Source organism: Phymastichus coffea, unplaced genomic scaffold (assembly GCF_024137745.1).
Source record: "Phymastichus coffea isolate CEN01 unplaced genomic scaffold, Cenicafe_Pcof_1.1 PCOF00118, whole genome shotgun sequence".
In the NCBI taxonomy this organism is placed as follows: Eukaryota; Metazoa; Arthropoda; class Insecta; order Hymenoptera; family Eulophidae; genus Phymastichus; species Phymastichus coffea.
Window position 1 is genome coordinate 335,515 of NW_026706929.1, and position 19,528 is coordinate 355,042.

General features: G+C 35.6%; 6 protein-coding genes across 11 annotated transcripts; 1 reads left to right on the top strand and 5 right to left on the bottom strand.

Annotated features, from left to right (window-relative positions):
- Positions 1 to 2,346: 2,346 nt before the first annotated feature.
- Positions 2,347 to 4,178, bottom strand: LOC131671046 (cyclin-dependent kinase 7). Its single transcript, XM_058947165.1, has 5 exons — positions 3,938 to 4,178; positions 3,779 to 3,838; positions 3,589 to 3,697; positions 3,078 to 3,523; positions 2,347 to 3,007 (listed from the first exon to the last, which is right to left on the bottom strand). The coding sequence occupies exons 1-5, from the start codon at positions 3,989 to 3,991 to the stop codon at positions 2,660 to 2,662; spliced, it is 1,017 nt and encodes a 338-aa protein (XP_058803148.1). The 5' UTR covers positions 3,992 to 4,178; the 3' UTR covers positions 2,347 to 2,659.
- Positions 4,179 to 4,818: 640 nt separating this feature from the next.
- LOC131671003 (DET1 homolog) lies at positions 4,819 to 7,755 on the bottom strand. 4 transcript variants are annotated; one of them, XM_058947105.1, is made up of 9 exons: positions 7,381 to 7,755; positions 7,062 to 7,251; positions 6,828 to 6,965; positions 6,585 to 6,729; positions 6,412 to 6,520; positions 6,144 to 6,336; positions 5,789 to 6,078; positions 5,506 to 5,721; positions 4,819 to 5,385 (listed from the first exon to the last, which is right to left on the bottom strand). In XM_058947105.1, the coding sequence occupies exons 1-9, from the start codon at positions 7,467 to 7,469 to the stop codon at positions 5,166 to 5,168; spliced, it is 1,590 nt and encodes a 529-aa protein (XP_058803088.1). In that variant the 5' UTR covers positions 7,470 to 7,755; the 3' UTR covers positions 4,819 to 5,165. The 4 variants fall into 4 exon arrangements, with proteins under 4 accessions (XP_058803088.1, XP_058803087.1, XP_058803085.1 ...); XM_058947104.1 differs by having other exon boundaries at positions 6,412 to 6,502; positions 7,062 to 7,755; XM_058947102.1 differs by having other exon boundaries at positions 7,062 to 7,755.
- A 2,000-nt stretch (positions 7,756 to 9,755) lies between these two features.
- Positions 9,756 to 13,824, bottom strand: LOC131671059 (E3 ubiquitin-protein ligase Iruka). Of its 3 annotated transcripts, XM_058947186.1 has the most exons (9): positions 13,600 to 13,823; positions 13,401 to 13,557; positions 12,991 to 13,125; positions 12,472 to 12,611; positions 12,128 to 12,268; positions 11,792 to 11,955; positions 11,599 to 11,714; positions 11,432 to 11,529; positions 9,756 to 11,353 (listed from the first exon to the last, which is right to left on the bottom strand). In XM_058947186.1, exons 2-9 carry the CDS (start codon positions 13,485 to 13,487, stop codon positions 11,269 to 11,271), a joined length of 966 nt encoding a protein of 321 aa, XP_058803169.1. In that variant the 5' UTR covers positions 13,488 to 13,557; positions 13,600 to 13,823; the 3' UTR covers positions 9,756 to 11,268. The 3 variants fall into 3 exon arrangements, with proteins under 3 accessions (XP_058803169.1, XP_058803170.1, XP_058803167.1); XM_058947187.1 differs by having other exon boundaries at positions 11,792 to 11,952; positions 13,401 to 13,824; XM_058947184.1 differs by having other exon boundaries at positions 13,401 to 13,823.
- Positions 13,825 to 14,195: 371 nt separating this feature from the next.
- Positions 14,196 to 14,848, top strand: LOC131671063 (uncharacterized). Its single transcript, XM_058947190.1, has one exon. The coding sequence runs from the start codon at positions 14,308 to 14,310 to the stop codon at positions 14,707 to 14,709; it is 402 nt and encodes a 133-aa protein (XP_058803173.1). The 5' UTR covers positions 14,196 to 14,307; the 3' UTR covers positions 14,710 to 14,848.
- An 8-nt stretch (positions 14,849 to 14,856) lies between these two features.
- Positions 14,857 to 17,925, bottom strand: LOC131671058 (chitin deacetylase 1). Its single transcript, XM_058947183.1, has 8 exons — positions 17,788 to 17,925; positions 16,909 to 17,139; positions 16,661 to 16,788; positions 16,388 to 16,593; positions 15,964 to 16,259; positions 15,637 to 15,883; positions 15,354 to 15,545; positions 14,857 to 15,275 (listed from the first exon to the last, which is right to left on the bottom strand). The coding sequence occupies exons 1-8, from the start codon at positions 17,846 to 17,848 to the stop codon at positions 15,164 to 15,166; spliced, it is 1,473 nt and encodes a 490-aa protein (XP_058803166.1). The 5' UTR covers positions 17,849 to 17,925; the 3' UTR covers positions 14,857 to 15,163.
- A 229-nt stretch (positions 17,926 to 18,154) lies between these two features.
- On the bottom strand, positions 18,155 to 19,432 carry LOC131671060 (coiled-coil domain-containing protein 134-like). Its single transcript, XM_058947188.1, has 3 exons — positions 19,244 to 19,432; positions 18,642 to 18,866; positions 18,155 to 18,557 (listed from the first exon to the last, which is right to left on the bottom strand). The coding sequence occupies exons 1-3, from the start codon at positions 19,422 to 19,424 to the stop codon at positions 18,220 to 18,222; spliced, it is 744 nt and encodes a 247-aa protein (XP_058803171.1). The 5' UTR covers positions 19,425 to 19,432; the 3' UTR covers positions 18,155 to 18,219.
- Between the last annotated feature and the right edge of the window lie 96 nt (positions 19,433 to 19,528).

Here is a 19,528-nt window from a genome sequence, read left to right on the forward strand (position 1 = left end):
TTAAAAAATTAAGGAAAATCAATGTTAAGTTACCATTAATTATGCAAAAGTTGCAATGTCACAAGTATTTGTTCAGTTTAGTATTAATGAAGTCTGATAAATAGTTCATTGAAACTTATTGGCAAATGACAGGAAAACAAGAGAAAAATTATTGAAGCGAAAAAAATTTTATACGGTCAAGGAGATAGAATTATAGAAATTAATAGAGATGGTTGAGATAAAAAGGTACCGACAAATATTCCACGGTGTAAAATATGAGTTATCAAGAAGTATTTTCTCTAGTAGATACCGGCACAATGAAATAAGTATTTCATGCAGGTAAAACTGAGAGTTCATCTTTTTGTACGAAAAATATAAACATTGAAGTGAAAAAAATCGCGTGATTGTAAATACAGAAAAAGAAAGAAAAATGCACAGCCTATACATGTATACATATATATATATATATATTTTTATTGCAAAATGGTTTGTACACATTATTTTACGTTACTTGTTGTAACAATTTCGGTATGTGATTTAGTTGATTAGTTATACCAACTGCATATAAGTTACGTCTATGTATATGCTTACAATGTACTTGGTTGTCAAAGTACTGCAATGCGTAGAAGTCAATCACTGTAATTCTTGGTGCAAATATGTTTAAAATTTGTGTATGTTACGAAGGGTAATCAGATGCATTTTTAAACATATGCAAATTAATCCTTGGAAACAAAATCTACTTGCTTACACAGTGCAGAAATCTTTTATTACTATGTATAGATATTATTTAATTTTTATTCTTTGTTGATTAGTTAAATCGTTATTTACGAAAAAACTTGATATGTTTGCCTGTCGAGTTAGCGATATTTGTCTATTGCACATATAATTGTCATTATTTCGTTAACGTATTTACATAAATTTGTATTTATCAACTCTAAGCATTATTTTGACTTTTTTGAACTTGAAAAATAATTTAATTTTTTTCTAAATGTAAAGTATTTTATTTTTGCAAATGAAACGTTTTGAATAATATGCGAAAAATTATCGTATTCCTCAAGTATTATTTAATTTTTGTTGCATCGGTTATAACTTGCAATTTGTTTATTTATAAATTATAATCAAACGTTTTGTATAAAAATAAAACCACTTAGTGATGCTGAAGCGATTATAAAAATGTTACGATAAAATGTTCCTTATGTAAAAAAGCACACGTGGCTAAAAAAATTAAAAAATGGCTTATTAAAATGTACATACGTTACGTACTGTACAGAAATATTATACGACTTCTGGCTTATGAAGAAAGGGTTTGTATACATGCAAAATACATCGTCATGTAAAATATTTAATGACTTAATTTTTATGGTCAAAAAGCGGTCGTAACTTACCAACTGTAGTCAAAATTAAATTTTCAAAAGGATTTGTTACTAAATCCGTGAAATGGAAATGGTGTATAATTTATGCAAATAAACATATGAATAATAAAGGCAGTTAAAACTAACTAATGTTTTTAAGTACTACGTTTTTCCGATTGATAGACATGCAGTAGTAGGTAACTTTATATTATCAGAACATGTCAAAATGAGTAAGAATGTTAAATTTTATACTTTGAGTATGATCTATACATGAAATAAGCTTTTTACTATAAATTTTGTTTTAAATTGATTGAATGATGTACTTTTTTAACAATGTTCTCGTGGTAAGTCCGACTACACTTTTTGACTCAAGTGAAATGAAACAGAAAACGTTGTACAGTGATAAAGCACGGCCTTATTTAGCAATAGTATAACATTTCTTTAAAATAAATGTAAATTTTATTAAATTTCATTAAGATTAATGAAATTACAATAATTTATCATTTAGAAGCACATAATTAAAATAATACATTTGATCGAAATCTACGTTATTATTTCCAAGATTTATATTTATTAAGTTAAAAGCAATTTATAATATCTAACTTTAAGCACGGGACATCAAGTTAAAAAAAAATGTACAAAACATGTCTAGTTTTCATTTGCCCGTCCTGTCTTAACTCGAGCCATAACACTTGAAAGAATGTAATTACGATAACTGTCTGTAATACACTCACATTCTAATCACTTCTGATAATAAATATATCTTTTTTATATAATACAATTTTTTCCGATGTATTTTACTACTTATGCTTGAGAACGCCTCCTAGATAAAATCTATAGTTACTTGCGGCTTTACTTGAATATTTTTTATCTGAACCATAAGAAGTCAAGTCTCGTATATAGAACTCAGAAAATGATTTGACATCGTGATATTTAAATTTATCGCTGGTTTTAGATTTCTCATATCAGAGAAAATTTTCCCATTTTTATCACGGCATATTTTTAACAGAGAACTTTCTATTTAATAATAACATGTTAATTCGTGATATATAAAAAAATCTTGTTAAGCTGTTACTGTGAATCGTTTTACAATTTATAAAACAGTTTCTTTTATTTGTATTGAATCAATTTTGTCACATAAACTTAACTTTTACAAATTTTATTTATCTTATTAATACAATTAAATAAGTAAAAAGTACAAGGACCAGTAATAGCTGAAAAATTAGACTATTAGAAATCTTATATAAGATATTTACAAAAATTTCTACACACTCACACATTTTCCAAGGGATTTCAAATAAGTTACACTCAATTTGTTCACTATTAACTTAGAATTGCAGTCTTTTAGCTAATGAAGCACCATCAATTGCTTCCAGTAATTTCCTTTTCAAGTTTGGTTTATCATCAGATAATCTTCTGATTGACTGAGGTAGAGGTAATCTGGCATTTGGTGTGGGTGGAGGACTATTACTAAAATAAGGCATTTGTAATGCTTGATCACAGCTACATCTTTCAAGAGGATTTAAATTTAAAAGACTAGCCAAAAGATCTAGAAGATCATCACTCGCAGCTATAAATATATCCTTCAGAGGTACAGGTGGAAACGGCTTAAATTGAATGAAATCTGGTAATTGTGTCATTCCAGGCCATGTCTCTTCAGTTGGTGTACCCAGAGCCTGAAATTTTAATAGAATATTATTTTCTGAACTATATAATTAGGAAGAGTTTTGAAAACATGTTACTCACAGTAAATATTTTTGTTAGCTGATCCAAATCTGAATCTCCAGGAAATATTGGAGTCCTCAACAACAATTCACCTAATATACATCCAATGGCCCACATATCTACTCCAGTGCCATAGAGTCTTGCTCCATACAAAAGTTCTGGCGATCGATACCATCTTGTTACTACTTGATGAGTATTTATTCGATTTGGGGAGCCATAAAATTTAGCTAAACCAAAGTCTCCTATTTTAACTACACCTTCGCTACTTATCAATAAATTGTTAGGTTTTAAGTCCCTATGAAGAATCCAATTGAAATGTAAATAATCTAAGCCCTGCAGAGTTTGCACTAAATAAGCCTTAATGTTGGCTGGTGTGAGTACAATACCAGAGTCCTTTATAACAACTTCCAAATCAGTATCCATGAAATCAAAAACTAATGAAACATTAGATTTATATCCAAAGACATCTGAAAAAAAGAATTTTAAGATTAGAAGAATTTTTCCTATTAATAAATCACAATGTTTAATATACCTAATAAGCCTATGACATTTTCATGCTCCAATTCCTGTAATAATTTAATTTCTCTTAACGCCGTCCTGTTGATACCATCTCTTGCTTCTGCTCGAGTTCCTACTTTGATCTAGAACACAGTCAACGTTTCGCAAAATTATTTATTTAACACGTTTGCGGGCGTTTTATACGATTATAAACTGAAGCAAACCTTTTTCACGGCCACAATTCTTCCAGTTTCCGAGTCCTTAGCTTTGTAAACAGTAGCAAACTAAAAATGAATCAATGTTTTTAATTAGATAATTTAAATTATTAGAATTATAACTTAATATTTACCAAAACATAAAATTAATGAAGTAAAAAATCTAACCTGTCCTTCGCCAAGAAAGTCGATTTTCTCGTATCGCCTTAACTTATCAACCATTTTAATTAATTAATAAACTTTGCCACTTCTTTTAGTGTATTTGTAAAATAAATGTTTTAAACTTGTTCAAAAAAAACTAACTTTATTTTAAATAATATTAAGAAATGTGCGCAAATCGAGCATGCCGAATGTGCTCACAACACAACAGAAGCATGCGCTAACTTGCGATGCTACGACCGAAATGCCAGTCAACCACCACGTACATACTATTTATGTGTCAAGCATAGAGACTAGAGCATCAAGACTGTCAGGAGCGTACAGAAGTCGAATGCGGCTGGGGAGTGGGGAGAATATTTGTAACGCGGGCGCTCACTGCCTCAACTTCCCGCGCTATTTAAAATTTTTTTAGACGCTTTTGACTTTTGTTTACTCCTGACGCTTACAAAATTTTACAGTTTAAGCAGAGGATGTATGAAGGTATTTGCGTGCCAGTGATACTTAATTCATAAACAGCGGCGTACGACGCAGCAATTCACAGATTTTTTTATAGATTAATTTATTTTTTTGAAATAATAAATTTATAGTACTCTTTTTAAGCTTAAACTACATTTGAACACATATTTGAACTATGTTCAACAACTATGCACAGATCGATTAAAACTGACAGCTTGTGCAGGCATAGACATGCTATTCTACTAGTATGTCTTATAGATTCCATCGTTTTCAAAAATTCAACGTCCCAAAATAACCGAGCCTATTACTATAAATACTAAATATTGCCAACAATAATTATATTTTTTTAATAGATATTGGTAATTCTGCAAAATAAATTACTTTTTTTTTTAATTTATAATTTATTCTTATAGTATTTATAATTACAAATAACATTTACAACATTTGACTCATTGATTCAAATGCAATTCTTATAAAATTGACTATACTTCAACATTAGACATTTAATAGTTCAAAAATATTTTTTCAATAATAATTTACAGTACTTTGTACGATAATAATACATTTTGATACTAGTATGAGAAAGTAATTTGAACCTCGTGTGGACGTTTGCGCCTGAGCGCAGCGAGAGTGAGAAGACCACACGAGGCTGAAATTATTTCTCATACATATATCTAACTTTACTTTTCAATACGACATATGCAAGACGAAATTTAAAGTACGTTTGCTTTCCCGAGTATGCGGAAGTCGAGTCTTGGCACGCGATGCCGAAAAATTACTTTCACACATGTCGCACGTGAAAACAAATTATGTAATCAGTATTGTTATTACTTGCACGTTGTACTGATATTGCAAATGGATCAGTTGGATGAAAAGTAAAAACAACTTTTCTTAGATCTCTTTCTCTTGGTTGGTGGGGATATCGCGGTATAGGAGGTGGTCTTCCAAAAATTCCTGCATGCATTCGAAATTTCAAGAGTCCTGAGTCCCTCGCATAAAATCTGTAAAATTAAAGTTAGCAGTCAATAAATAAATAAGTAAATAAATTACTCGTTCAACAAAAATGTTTTTCATTATATTTAAAGAAATATTTTACCTTTATATTTAAAGAAATATTTTACCTGATTGGATGTTCTCCACAGGGCTTTGGTCTTTCCATCATAGAAACCCATTTATCATCATAACAAAATAATGAATAATCTAGGTATGGAGAACTCGAGTAAGATTGGGCACAAATTGGCAGTTGAGCGAGCAATCTTTTGGTTGCTTCTGTGATACCTCCAAATCGAGCACTTGTCAAAGTTTGTTTGCATCTTTGCTGTATTAATCTGTAACAACTTTGGTAAATTTAATTGATCATTTTAGAGTGAAATATGTCAATACATTATTTTTATTGATGCACACCTTGCATAAATATTATTCGAAGGGGAACACATATATTGACAGTCAGTACTCATTCTAGCATTTCTAAAAAAATCTGTAAAATTTTCGAATTGCGTCAATAGCTGTGTAGACGCATTGTCATAGGCTGCCAAGATTTTTGCTGAAACCATATTATATACAACTAATAAAGCTGGTAGCTGGTAGACATTAACTTCTTTTTCTTGCAGTGTGGCAACTTCTTCACTCGCATATCGAATTAAAATATGATCTGTATCTAACAACTGCATTTTCCACATTCTTAAAGATCTAAACTGTAGTAATGAAAAAAAAATTAGGTAATATAAAAATATAACTTGCAAGAAAATAAAATTCTCACTTGATCAAAATACTTATAAAAACGTCTAAGTTCGAGTGGATTTCCTGTAATATCACTAATATATGCTGCTCGTTTGTATAAATATACAAGAAGTTTATGTTTAAGATTATTAATTGAAGCTTCTATAAAAGGTCTGGAAGTAGGATAAGTCGAGGCACTTACAATTAAGTATCTTTCATCTTCCAAACAAAACCTTAAATATATTTAATGATATATTATCTAATTTCAAATCAATATTTATTTATCTACTTATTGCTAATAAATTTACCTTCCTATTGATCTCACATTTATAAACATTCCATCTAATAATTGAAAAATATGTATAGTTTGATGTTGCACTGATAAAACTGCCAGTATATCTTTGTACAAATACAGACCTGTCAAATTAAGCTTAATATATTGGAATATCATATTTTTACATAAATAATTACAAACTTTCACCTTGATTTTGAGATAAATAAATTTTATCTATTTTGAAGTGTCGCGTATCACAGAGTCGTCCATTTCTAATATCAACTAAATGAATACTATAGTCTTCTAAAGGATATTTAGGATTCGGAGTTAATGCTTCATTGTTTGAGTAAATCTACAAAATTGTAAGATTATATAAACTATTAAAATACAATTTGATTAATACTATTAATTTACTACTGAATCAATAACTGAATTAAACATAAATAGTACTTGATAAAAATGTGGTCTCAAATCATCTGGGATATGAGCAGCTGATCCAACAATGACATATCGTCCATCATCAGTAAATAAGCTACATTCCCTATTGAGATGCTCATTACTTTGTACTAAATTAACAGTCCATTTTATCTGCAATATATAATTTAAATGAACATAGAATACTATCCATTATTAGCTGTTACAGTAGTATTGTTAATAATTGATATACTCAAAGTGCAAACATACCTTAAAAAATTTTTTAAAAATATTATTCCTAATGTTAAACGATCTTTCATCATTTTTGAGTCCAATACATTCTCCTTTACAGCCAATTAATAAATCCGCTGCAGCAGCTGGTCCTTGATATTTATAAATTTCAATAGAAGTTTGATCTGCGCTAAATGCTACTAAATACTTTCCATCTGGACTGAATTTTCTGAGGAAACAATGAGGTTTTTCTATATTTACCACTGTATAATTTGGAAATACATTTTGGTAAAATTGTCTTGCTACATGAACTTGTGTTCCTGGAAATAAACAGCCTATAGTTTCTCTTTGTCTTAACCTTATAATTATGTTTTGTGGTCTAATTTTTCTTAGTTTTATAGGACATGGCTCGGTAACAATTTCCAGTTTAGGTTCTTCTTCTGTCATCGTTTTTTTCCACAATGATTACTATGAAAAAATTCGATTTTTTATGGTCCAATATAACATTAACATTACATCTAACTCAAATTGGAACCAATGCGTTTACACAATAACAAATGTTCATTGTATAACCTAATAACTAAATGAATTACTACTAAAAATATTAATGTATTGACATATGAACTTCATCTTGATCAAATTAATTTATCATTGAATAAACACAATAATGGAAATATAAATATATAACGCGAATGACATGAAGAAATATAACATATTGCATGCGCAACCAGCAACGCTGGGCCAAATCATAACTAGTCATAAAATAACTAAACAGAACAAGCAACTGTATCTCATAGAGACTATATATATATATATATAATTTTAGACATTGTGGCTTATGTGTATAGTATATCGTGATAATGGAGACTATCATCAACGAATATATAGTAGACTGCTATATGATCATGGCAATGTAGTTTCCTTGTGAACCAATAAAATTACTATATCAATCTATATAAGAGTTTTATAAGATGGTCGACTCAGTTATCAATGTGGCCCTAAAGCGGTAAGTTTTAACGTAGATGTGCAGGTTACTCCCGTCAAAAAGTCGTCTAATACAAGTAATTTTTATAAAAAACAAAACACGTATAAAAAAGTTTAGTTTGCTGGATAAGAATTTTTCCATTCAAACAATATACTCGTACGCTTGTTAAGTCAAATAACCAACCTCCTTTATTTGTAATATTATATTTCGTGCCATGTAAATTTTTATGTAAATAGATTGAAATAATAACGAAGTCTACCCAATTATCTATGAAAAATGAAAAAATATAATATATTAAATGATTAATGTGTAATATTTTAAAAAGCTTGAAGAGTCGAATATAATTATCAACTAATTTAACTTTCAAAATTTTTAGTGCAAGCTTATCTTACTAATTGTTATTAAAGAAAAACCTTAGAATAAGGATAATTCATGTCCGTCGCCTGAAAAATGATATTATAGTATGGACATTAGTTGGATGTACATAATGACATCAAATCAGTCAATAAATGTCAGCCTGTAACAATTAAAAAAAATAAAACGCTCCAAAATCTTAATCAATTTCTTACTAACAGCAAAGCTGTGACAATGTTCATCCATAAAAATAAATTTTTTCGCTTTCCTCATTTACTATACCAGCGTTATATAACGTGCTCTTTTTTTGTTTTTCTATTATTTATTACATAGTTTGCATCGTACAGTAATAATTTTACTCAATAGCAGTAGTTTTTTACGGCCCCAGTGTTATATTAGTATAAGTACATTTGAACATCCGATGTCTTTTTTGTGAAAATGCTTCAAATTTAATATTCTGATAGTTTCCTGTGTCCGTATGTCTATCACTCCACAATGTAAAAAAATAAAAATTTAATTCCCTATATTTTATTTGTTCACTTTTTCTCTCATCCAATTATATTTAAAACGACACTTTTTATTTCATAGATAATAATCAAATTTTCAATTCATACTAGAATTATTCCATCGTAATTTAAAAACATAACCTCTCATTTTCTTAAAACATTTTGCAGATATATCTATATTAATTATTTGTAAATTGAATTCACTACTAAAATATCTCATACTCTTACCTCATATAATATCTCATAATAAAAATATTTCGAAGTATACGAAAATTCAAAACTTTGCGCTCTCTTTTAGCATCAACCAATCACAATGCCGGATGTTGGCGACTCATTTTTTTACTGTAAGAAAACTAGAACTATATTAATTATTTGTAAATTGAATTTACTGCTGAAATGTAAATCTCACATTCCTAGATATATAATAAAAATATTTCGATATACGAAAATTATAAATATTTAAAAATATTTTTGAAATATAACTTTTTTAGGATAAAAATTACTATCTCCTTACAATATTCGGGGAATACAAGCATTTCTTCAATTGTTTTAGAACTGAGTAGAAAATAAACATATATTGAATGTTATTCAGCGCAGCTAAATTAAGAAATATGCTACATAATTTGATAAAAAAGATCAAATATTTACTGCCGCGTCCTTTGTCTGAGTATAGTAGCTCTTCAACATTCTTTAATGTTTCCGTAACTTGCAATACATATAATTTTATTTTAAACTGGTAAATCTATATACATATATATGTATGTATGTGTGTGCGTGTGTGTATGTATATATGTATACACACAGAATTCATGACTTATTTATTCTGCATAGCTCGTTTTATTTTCAATGTTTAGCTGTGGGCGATTGTCAATTTTTCAAAACTGAATATCAAAGAAATAATTTTTCGGAATAAATATACGATTTATTAAGTTATACTAATTTACACATTCATATAGACTATTAAAACAACTGCAGCATCACTTAGTAATTTTATGGCTGATAGTAATGAAAAACAAGTATTTAATTATCGGTTTACCTAAAACTTGAAATAAAAATAGTAAAAACGCTAAAATGAATGCTATATCAGCCTTACAAAAAATGTGCAAATCGCTGAATTTTCCACAATATTTTTCATACAAAAGCTCTTACAAATGGTAAAATTATTGTTTTGTGAATTTTGAGGAACAGACATTAAATCCACCCTCTTTATACTGAAATTGATTTTATTTTTCCATTCATTGCATCACACTTGTAAAATTCTTGTAATTTGTTTATCAATTGAAAATTAGTATACTTCGGCAAGATGAAGTACACTTTACAATTTCGTGAATATTATTTATTGCATTATGAATTTATACAATGTAAATTCTTTACTAGTCGTTTTTATATTTGAGATGTTAACATTTTATTTATCTTGTTCACATTATTATCAAACCGAAGCCATTGTAGTACGTCACTTCGTCGAGTGTCCTGAATTTTATTTAACATGGTATTAACTTTATATTCTATACAAACAAGCATCGAGATACCAAAATGTACCCGAAGTGTTACCTTTTACAGAAATGTTTACTAGCAAATCTATTCTGCTTTGCCACCAGCAAGCATGAATCTCCATAACTGTACTGTTAAATCTTTATTTAAGATGTAAATTAGAATAGAATAAAAATATGTACAGGTTTTTACGTTGCCGCAAAAAAATATTAACATTCGTTCTTAACACACGAAATATACACAAATCGCACCTTTTTCACACTTTACCATTTCTCAAAATGTTATTCAAAGTTTTTATGGTAAGAGCTTTCCAAATGAATTTTCTCGAGCTTTTACAGAGTATTTTCTGTATAAAAGCTTTTTACTATTTTTTCTAAATGTTTACTTTGATGCTTTACTTTAACTTCCTCCCAAAGTGTTATTGATTTTTCAAAAACAACAATCGTGAAATATTAGGGATTCAATTGCAATATTTATACATCTGGAAAGAGATAAAAAGAACTTTTCAGAATATTCTGCTGGCAAAGCAGTTAAATTAAGAAAAGTACCTGTAAATAATTTTCATGAAAAGGAATTAATATAGAAATATAATTTTCTTACAATATTTCATAAAAAATTATTTTGACCAATTATTCATAAGGATTGATTACGTTATTGAAAAACCGCTAATATTTTACTGTTATAAATACGTTATTTAATTAAGAAGTTAGCTCAGAAAAACTGTTATTTGCCAAAAGTCTAGACTTCCCATATCAATTAACATTTTTTTTAATAAAATCAAATCATGTTTGATTATTTTCTATAAAATCAATTGAAAATATTTCGTTCTATGAAAATAAATAATCGAGAAAATTCGGTTTGCACAGTATTGTATGAAAAGATCAATCATTATGAAAATAGCAAATTAATTTCACATTTCGTTGGGTGAATCATTTCGAGAACTGCTACCCAAAGACGTTGAAGATGTTCTGCTGCTATTTGACTCATTAGCAGCTCTGAAAATATTACATATTTCGATATCTGTAAAAATTTGTAATAAATTGAAAATATTTTATTGAAATTATGCCACATACCTAAATAGTGCTGCCAAACTTGGGCTAACTGTGTCTTGATTTGCTTCAATAGTTGTTGTATCACCTAAACTTTGTCGACATATAGGACAAGTCCCATGCTGTATTTGAAAAGATACAATCAAAGGTATCAAGTTATGAAAAGAAAATTACTTATTTAATCAACTTACTAATTCTAGCCATGGAACAATGCAAGGAGCATGGTAAAAATGTTGACAAGGCAGTTGCCTTACAGGTTCTTCAAGAATAAAATCTTCCCAACAAACTGAACACTGAAGTTTCAAATCTGAAAATATAATATTATTTATTAGAAATAAGATATTCAGATATGCATTAGAATATTTACTAACATACGTTACTTACCAACTTGTATTTGTGATACAGATGTGGTTGGTATTTCATCAATTTGCCTTCTAGGTAATGGTGGTGGGCCGGTTCCATCCATTTGATTTAACAATTGTGTGACAATAGAATCCAAGCCTTGTTGGCCCCAAACATAATCTCCAGGATTTCCCAAGAACAATCTACTATCATAAGTATAAAGTTAATCAATATATTTAAATCAAGCAGAATTCACCTAAATCTTGAGTTAACACGGATTTTTTTGATACATTAATCTTAAATTAAAATTAAATATCTCCAAAACAATTTAGAATAACTTCGAAAAGAAAAATATATTATAAAGACAATTATACATACACCGGTGCTTGACCTCCTTGTCCTTGTGCAAAACCAAATCCTATTCCAGAAAGATTGAAAAAAATTTCTTGAATTAAACTATCTAATGGTACTCGTGATGCAATGTCTATTCCAGCTTGTTGATGTTGTTGATTTCTGGAGCTATTACATCAAAATATATATTAAAATATCCGTAATAAAATTGTTTAAAAAAGCAGAAAAAACTTATAATTATATTTTTATTTGTACATTTTTAGACATTTTTTTTTATATATAGATGCATGTACATAAAATGCATATACTATAAAAGTTCCAATTTTTATTGAAAATGAAACAAGTTTTAATTTTAATGAATATTATGAAACCTGGTATTTCGAGTTGATGTTTGATCTCCAGCTGAACTTAACCTGTGTGATCTCCTCCAGCCATCTCTATAGTTGGCTCCACTTCTTGCTGAGGCTTCTGCAGCTGCTCTGATTATAGGCAGAATATCATATTCAGAGTCCTAAGTAACAAAAACAAATCAATGAAATTTCGAAACATAGCTATTTTGTAAATGAAAAATTCTTGGTAGTTACATATGTCTATCATAAATTAACGTTTTTTTTATACTTGATTGTGAAATATGATATAATGATGACAATACCTGATGAACTTAACGTTCCCTATTTTGTTTTATGTGCAATTGGTAATAATACAAGATAGAATAATAATCAATTATACTATATTGACTACTATGTGGAAATCATGAATTGGAATGAAAAAACTACTTAATAAATAAAAGATCTAAAAATTTTATACCATAGACTACAATTTGAGTGTAGCATGTTCAATGTGTAACAAACCAATATTGATTGAGAGAAAATAAGGTAAGAGCAACGTACATCATCAAAGCCAGTGACATCCACATCGATGTCACCATAATCCTGGTTATCCATATCCATCTGACCAGCAGCATCTTCGTTGTTTCTCTCTAGCTCCTCTATAAATCCTGTAGAACATCTTGGGCATGTGAAGTCCTATTTTGAAACAATAAAAACCAATGTTGAGTAACTTCCTCGTCTTTGTCCAGATACACCAACATCATAGAAAGCAGTCCGAGACGGCAGAATCTCGACAAGTTATTCAAGAAAATAGTGCTAGAAGATGTAGCAAAAGCTCCACAATAAGTAATCCTCCTGTTGAATCTCACGGACTCTGGAATTCCCAAGACCTGCCTAAAATTGGATCTGTCCCGTTTCGCAAGATAACGTCGAAAGCAGATTAAGGACAGAAAATAAACGGCTATATTCACCGGTAGCAGATGCTCAATCTCGACGCTGCAACGGTGACAAAAAAATCGGCGCATCGACGAAGTTCCGTCCACAATGGCTTCGGCCATGTTTTCTTCTACGTCTTCCCCACGGCCAGCACTCTCTTGCTTTCGCCTCGCTGTAAGCTCTCGCACACTACTACAGAGCACTAATACACTGGTCGTTGCTGCCGCCACTCACCGTCTCTAACCAACTCGTAGCGCCGCTATCTCGTAGTCGTGCGCCGCGCAGGCCGAACTTCAAAGCCAAAATACAGACTTATCTGTAGGTAGATATTGGTACACGTACGCTCATGTTGAATGCTATGTTCTCGAGGCCCAAGAGAAAGATTGCACTGCTGCTTCCCAGAATTCGTCCTCTAAAACACGTCTCCTTATTACGTGCCCAGGAACAGACGCTTTCTATTGGACGATACTGATGTTCTAAGTCAATGTTTTGAATTTTCATTTCACGTAAGCGACTTCTTGATTCTTCGCTGTAAATAGGATCGATACGAGATTCAAATTTATCATGTGACGTGTAGTTAGTTATTATTAAATTACTTAAATTGAAACAACCGAATAATATCAAGTTTGCAATAATTTGTGTGAAATCTACTAATAAATTTTTATCCAAACTATTTTTACATTTACTTTTTCAATTTTCAATTTACATTATGTTATCAATTTATCATTTAATTAAAAATTTAATGGTAAAAAATATTTCGTATGCTAGGATGTGGCGCCTCCCGCGGTGGTTTCCAGAGGAAACCGCAATCACACATGTGATAGATTCGAGGTTCAATATATGAATTTTCGCGCGATCCTGTTTTGACTTGACTCCTGCTGCATCAGCTCTAATAATTATTATTCTTTTGTTTGTTTTCATAGTTAATCTTGAAAATTAACAATGTCTGTAGCAAAAGAAACCGACGATGTGCAACTGCTTCCCTGTAGTTTTCAGTTTCATGATTTTCATGATCAAGTTGGCGAGGTTAGACTAGTATGTCAAATGATGAAAATGGATAACAGTCTATATATGTGGATCAGTGATTATAACGAGCCAAATATGAAGGATTTGTCGCTCGCTTTTACGATAGATAATGAGCCAAACAAACCTGTTGTATCGACAAAAATCATGGGGCCTGTTGTAGACGAAACCTCCATCAATATTGCAAATAAACTATCCAAGAAAACGGGAAAACCTATTTATGTCAGCTTCAATGCTAATGCTGATAATCTCACGTTACCAAACATCGAAAGAAGAATTTACGAGGAGTTTAAAAATCATCCAGAACTTTTAGAACTGTAATATTGTTCAGCAGTAATGAGCTTGTGAAGTGAGATGTGGTAACAGTAACAAATATTTTTATTGAATATGTAAAAATTCTTCGATTTAATTTTTTATAAATGAGTATAGAAATAAAAACACAAAATACATATTTTCAAGATTTCTAATTTAACATTTGCTTTTTTGTTTTTTTTTTGTTTTATCATACATCCTCATCAGCAATTAAAATCACACATGCACAAAACGCAACAGAGAATCATTCAATATTTGTATCAGGAAGAGCCTAATGATGAGTATTAATGCTCTGTGTTACTCTTAATAGTAATAATTATAATAATAGTAATATAAGTACAAATCTATTTAAGAAAAATGCATTCTCAGCTCAATGTCACAAGTCTTCATTGGTTCCTCAGTGATTTTAATTAGAAAAAAGATGCAGAGTGCGATTCTTGGAATCGATAAGTTCAGAAAAAATTTATTTCTGCTCTCTCTCGGCACTGTAATTATCAAGAGTTGCAGAGCCAGTGCCTTTGGCATCTCCGAGCCAAGGGTATTTGTTTGGACACTCTGTGCATGTCTCCATATACCTGGAGGATTAAATTGAACGATCAAATAATTAGTGAAAAAGAATTGGTAGACAGATACGGGTGAAATGGATAAATGACCTGGTGGTTGTAAAATTAGCATCACCAGGCTTGAAATCAAGGGCACACTTGTTTGGGTTATTGCAGGGTGGTTCAGGAACGTTTTCCCTCTTTTTGCATGACCAACCGTCGTAGTTGTTGAGAGCATTGAGGGGCTTGGGGTCTGTGATCCAAGTGAGAGCCTGGGTTGCCGTAACGTAGTAGACGTCAGGCCTGCACAAAAGGCAGGTTTTCGGTGAGCTAGCGCTTCGCTCGAAAATGTGGAAAATGTGGCCAGAGGAGAGTGAGGGGGCAAGGAACGTACAGAGAGGTGGTCCAGTCGAGAAACTTGTGGAGGCCGCGTTCGAGCTCCTTGATCTGGAACCAGTTGGTATGGAAGGGCATCATGTAGGGGGCGCGATTCTGGTCGTAGTAGCGGCTGAAGTCCTCCTGCAGCCACTGGAACACCTCCTCGGCGTCGTGGCTGTGCAGTACGCATTGGTCCAGATAGGGGCAGTGACCGCCCTCGTAGCTCTCGACGTAGTGGGCGTTCAGCGGGATCTCCCACAGCCCTGTAGACAGAAGCGCACGCGCGACGTGAGAATCGCTGGGACTCGAAGGCGGAGCGGGCTCGAGGGAGCCGTGCGAGCACCTGGAAAGGACTTGGTGGGGCAGGTGCCGGCCTTGCACTCGTGCGGTATCTTATAGTCGAGCGTGTACGGCCAGATGGGGATCTTGCTCGGCGATATGCCGATGCTGCTGTCGTAGATGTAGCCGAAGTCCTCCATCACCTTGTACTGCGTATTACGGCCGGGCTTCAGGTATGGCGCACGCATGCCCACCACCTCGCTGCTCGACACGTTGCTGAATCTCTTGACGATCTCGCGCATGCCGATCATCTCACTCGCCCACTCGTCGTAGCTCTTGTCCTCCAAGCCCTTTTGCAGCCTGCAAGCGTGTCGCTCGTTAGCTAGCCTACCACCCGTGAGCCCGCGCGGCGACAGACGCAGTCCGCGCGCACCCGTCAACGGTTCTGGAAAAACGAGAGACGGAAGCGCGCGCTGCCAGCAACTCACGAGATGGTTTCCGTGGCGATCTCGTGACCGTCGTGGGCGAGGCTCTGCACCATGTTGTAGTTGCAGTACTCGTGCGACAGGAAGAAGGTGCCCTTGAGCGGACAGTTGTTGGGGTTGAGCCGGTCGGAACTGAAGATCTTGCGATAGTGGTCGAAGTTGTTGTGGTTGACGGCGCCGTCGAACGTCAGCAGTATCATCTGCGGCGTCTGCAAAGAGGAGGAGGCGTAGCCTGTGAGCAGGTGCAGGTCGCGCGCCTGCGGTCGCCGAACTCACGTCTTGGGGCTTGAGGCCGCCGGGAATGATGGTCCCGTCCTTGGAGCAGAAGCAGTAGGGCAGCTGGCATTCGGCGGTGTCGCAGCGCTCCGCCAGATCGGTAGGCGCTTCCGTCGACGGGGCGGGTGCTACATTGGCAATGGCATTACATCGACATGGCATTTTGCACGCGTCATCCGCGCGGCGAAAATGTCGCATATCGAGTCGTCAGCTTACGCACGAATATGCTTATAGTATTTCGTACGTACTTGTCGGTATCGGTCCGCAGCGCGCCTCGTTCTTGAACGTGCAGAACTTGCTGATGTCGTCAAAGTACAGTCCCGACGGGCACCTGTTCAAGTACGGGTAGTTGTCGACGCACTGGTAGAATCTGCGGCAAGTGGCGGGATCGGCGAAATTACCGTTGCCTTGGCCCTCGGGGCACCGGAACTCCTCGTCCTTTTTCTGCTCCGACTGGCTCTTGCCGCTCTGGCCGAGCACTGCCGACCCAAACGAACGGCTTGCAGTGAAAATGCCGAGAAAGCGCTCACGTGCCGCCGCGGGAACGGCGTCGCAGTGGCCGTGCGTTCGCCAAGGCCGTCGACGACGATGTTGGTCGGGGAAACCGGTAGGTGGTCGTGCGTTGCGCGGACTCCGCGGAATCCGCGGACTACTCGAGCGAGGAGGCGCCCACGAATATTGAAAAACGAATAAAAATGGAAAGCAGCCACGACGAAATCAGCATGGCTAATGAGCCGATTTATGATTGGCCTCGAGGTTTCGCAAGTGTCAGCCGCTGTGGCGATCGAGCCAGAAGAACCGACGAGCGGCGCCTCGTTGATGCCAAAACATCCCGACCTTGGCAAGCGAGTGAAAGTGCGCGCGTGTATCGCCTCCGGTCGACGTCCAGATGCAATTTACATACGGAAAAGCGACATTTCACCTGCGACGTCGCCGTGGCGCGCCGAGCTGTAGGCGGCAATAAAAGAAAGTCTCTCTCTCGCGCGACGCACTTTCATGCGGAGCGCGCGCGCTCGCACGCTCGGATCAGCATCCCGAAAAACGGACGAGGCCTGGCCGCAGCTGCAGGCGCGCAGCCGAGCGGAAAGTGAAGGTGCGCGCGGGGAGGCCAAGCGGGGCCGACTTACCGGAGGCGACGGCCAGGGCAGCGACGAGGGCGGCCGCGGCGTGGCTTCGGTGGCTGGACATCGTCGACGGGACGGCAGAGCTACTCGAGTGGCGTGGACTGGGGCAGGGCTACGGGCCGCGCCGACGGTACACTCGCGGTGCACTGCCAGCCGAGGCAGCAGCTTGTCGCGAGCGGCCCGCAGTCGCGCTTCCTCCACTCCCGCGAGCACCGCGGGCGCGCGCGCGCCTCATTGGCTGACCGCTTTCTATAGCGGACTGACTGACTGACTAGCTCGTGCGACTGCGGCCCGCGCGCGACCCGCGGGCCCGACTCTGCGCTCTCGCGTCGCGTGCAACAACTCGTCAGTGTCCATTTCCAATGTGCATACGTATGTATTTGTGTATTTTGGCAAGTGCGTACATTGTATCGTTACAGTCGAAAACACGAGCGGTCACAGCTCCACGTTGACGAGCCGCGGGCCCCTCTTGCGCTTCTCTTTCCGGGCCATCTGCGCGCTTTTTGGCTGGTTCGTCGGCCTCGCGCTCGGAATCCTGTTTGGCTGCAAGTGGCTGGCCTCGCGCTTGGAGCCGTTCAGCTCTCGCATCGCCAGCGCTATCATCTCGAGGGTCGGCTTATCGAGCAGATCTCGGGTCCTGTTCAGAAACCCGAACGACCACCTGATCGTCTCGTTCCATTTGGGCTGCTTGCGCACAACTCTCCGAGTGACGTCCGGCAGGCTCAGCAGCACGTCGCCGAAGAGGGCAACGTTCTCCAAAACATTCGATACGGCTGCGCGAGACGACAAACCCAACACATTACACATTCGCTCGCGCGGGTAAAGTTCTTGCGCCCGTGCTCATTGGCTGCTCTTACCATCCGCGACGTCCGTGTTGCTGTTAGATTGTGGTGCGAACGACACATTCTTCAGCTCCAAATCCGTCAAATTTTCCAGAAGAACTTTTTTCGAGTCGATCACGTCGAACATCTTCTCCGCCAGCATGTCGATCATCTTGTATTGGCGCTCGTAGCTGTCCATTTTTTGCAGCGTCTTCACGGCCTGCAAATGCTCCTTCCTTCGCTTCGCGAAAAGTCGTTTGACTGGCTTGGACCGATCGTTAAGGAACTAATGTCACATTCAGCCGGCAAACTACTGATTCACAATCAAAACGTTAGATTATCTTAGCTTCTGATTCAACGCTTACACATACAACGCTTATATTTTGTCCGTTACATCAAGTAAAAGTTCAATGAAGCTCAAAACAAATTGCTCGCCCATGTGTTTTTAACAAAACAACTTGACTTTTTAGTAGGTTTTCATAAATCAGTATTCATAGATCAGTAGAATTAGACACTAAAAGATGTGCGATTGTATTTCACATAAGCAGAAATTGTGAAATAAGTTGGAGCATATACGTATATATATTTAAGAATATTTGAAAATTCAACATCAATTTGAAAAAAAAATAAAAGGATACACAACTCTTTATCAAGAGTTTTCAAATTCAGCTCGGTTTGGCTCGTCTCCTTCTTCGCCTCATTGATTGGCTGCTGCTGGGAGTCAGCTTGTGCAGTAGTAGAATTGGTATTCACAGCGGCGGCAAGTGCCACGACAATAACGACGAGGCAGCCCAACCTCCCAAACGTGGTCCTGACCATTATTTAAACCACTTTCACGCTTCACAGCTCCGCTTCGTCGTATTGTTGACGTCAATCGCGATCGATTTGCTCGAGCTCCTTAACAAGCCGGTTCCTTGCTATTT

Bases quoted from the DNA above. Each gene is read 5' to 3' on its own strand.
- LOC131671046 (XM_058947165.1), bottom strand. From the start codon at position 3,991: ATGGTTGATAAGTTAAGGCGATACGAGAAAATCGACTTTCTTGGCGAA. The intron at 3,698-3,778 runs GTTTGCTTCAGT...ACTGTGTTCTAG, and splicing joins GAATTGTGGCCGTGAAAAAG to ATCAAAGTAGGAACTCGAGC. The intron at 3,008-3,077 runs GTGAGTAACATG...TTAAAATTTCAG, and splicing joins AGCTAACAAAAATATTTACT to GCTCTGGGTACACCAACTGA.
- LOC131671003 (XM_058947102.1), bottom strand. From the start codon at position 7,469: ATGACAGAAGAAGAACCTAAACTGGAAATTGTTACCGAGCCATGTCCT. The intron at 6,730-6,827 runs GTACTATTTATG...ACAATTTTGTAG, and splicing joins TGAGACCACATTTTTATCAA to ATTTACTCAAACAATGAAGC. The intron at 6,079-6,143 runs GTGAGAATTTTA...TCATTACTACAG, and splicing joins TTTATAAGTATTTTGATCAA to TTTAGATCTTTAAGAATGTG.
- LOC131671059 (XM_058947186.1), bottom strand. From the start codon at position 13,487: ATGGCCGAAGCCATTGTGGACGGAACTTCGTCGATGCGCCGATTTTTT. The intron at 12,612-12,990 runs GTACGTTGCTCT...TTTGTTACTTAG, and splicing joins ATGTCACTGGCTTTGATGAT to GACTCTGAATATGATATTCT. The intron at 11,354-11,431 runs GTATGTGGCATA...TAATATTTTCAG, and splicing joins AGTTTGGCAGCACTATTTAG to AGCTGCTAATGAGTCAAATA.
- LOC131671063 (XM_058947190.1), top strand. From the start codon at position 14,308: ATGTCTGTAGCAAAAGAAACCGACGATGTGCAACTGCTTCCCTGTAGT.
- LOC131671058 (XM_058947183.1), bottom strand. From the start codon at position 17,848: ATGTCCAGCCACCGAAGCCACGCCGCGGCCGCCCTCGTCGCTGCCCTG. The intron at 17,140-17,787 runs GTAAGTCGGCCC...TTGGGTCGGCAG, and splicing joins TGCCCTGGCCGTCGCCTCCG to TGCTCGGCCAGAGCGGCAAG. The intron at 15,276-15,353 runs GTCATTTATCCA...TTAATCCTCCAG, and splicing joins GCTAATTTTACAACCACCAG to GTATATGGAGACATGCACAG.
- LOC131671060 (XM_058947188.1), bottom strand. From the start codon at position 19,424: ATGGTCAGGACCACGTTTGGGAGGTTGGGCTGCCTCGTCGTTATTGTC. The intron at 18,867-19,243 runs GTATCCTTTTAT...GGTCCAAGCCAG, and splicing joins AACTCTTGATAAAGAGTTGT to TCAAACGACTTTTCGCGAAG. The intron at 18,558-18,641 runs GTAAGAGCAGCC...CGTCTCGCGCAG, and splicing joins CAACACGGACGTCGCGGATG to CCGTATCGAATGTTTTGGAG.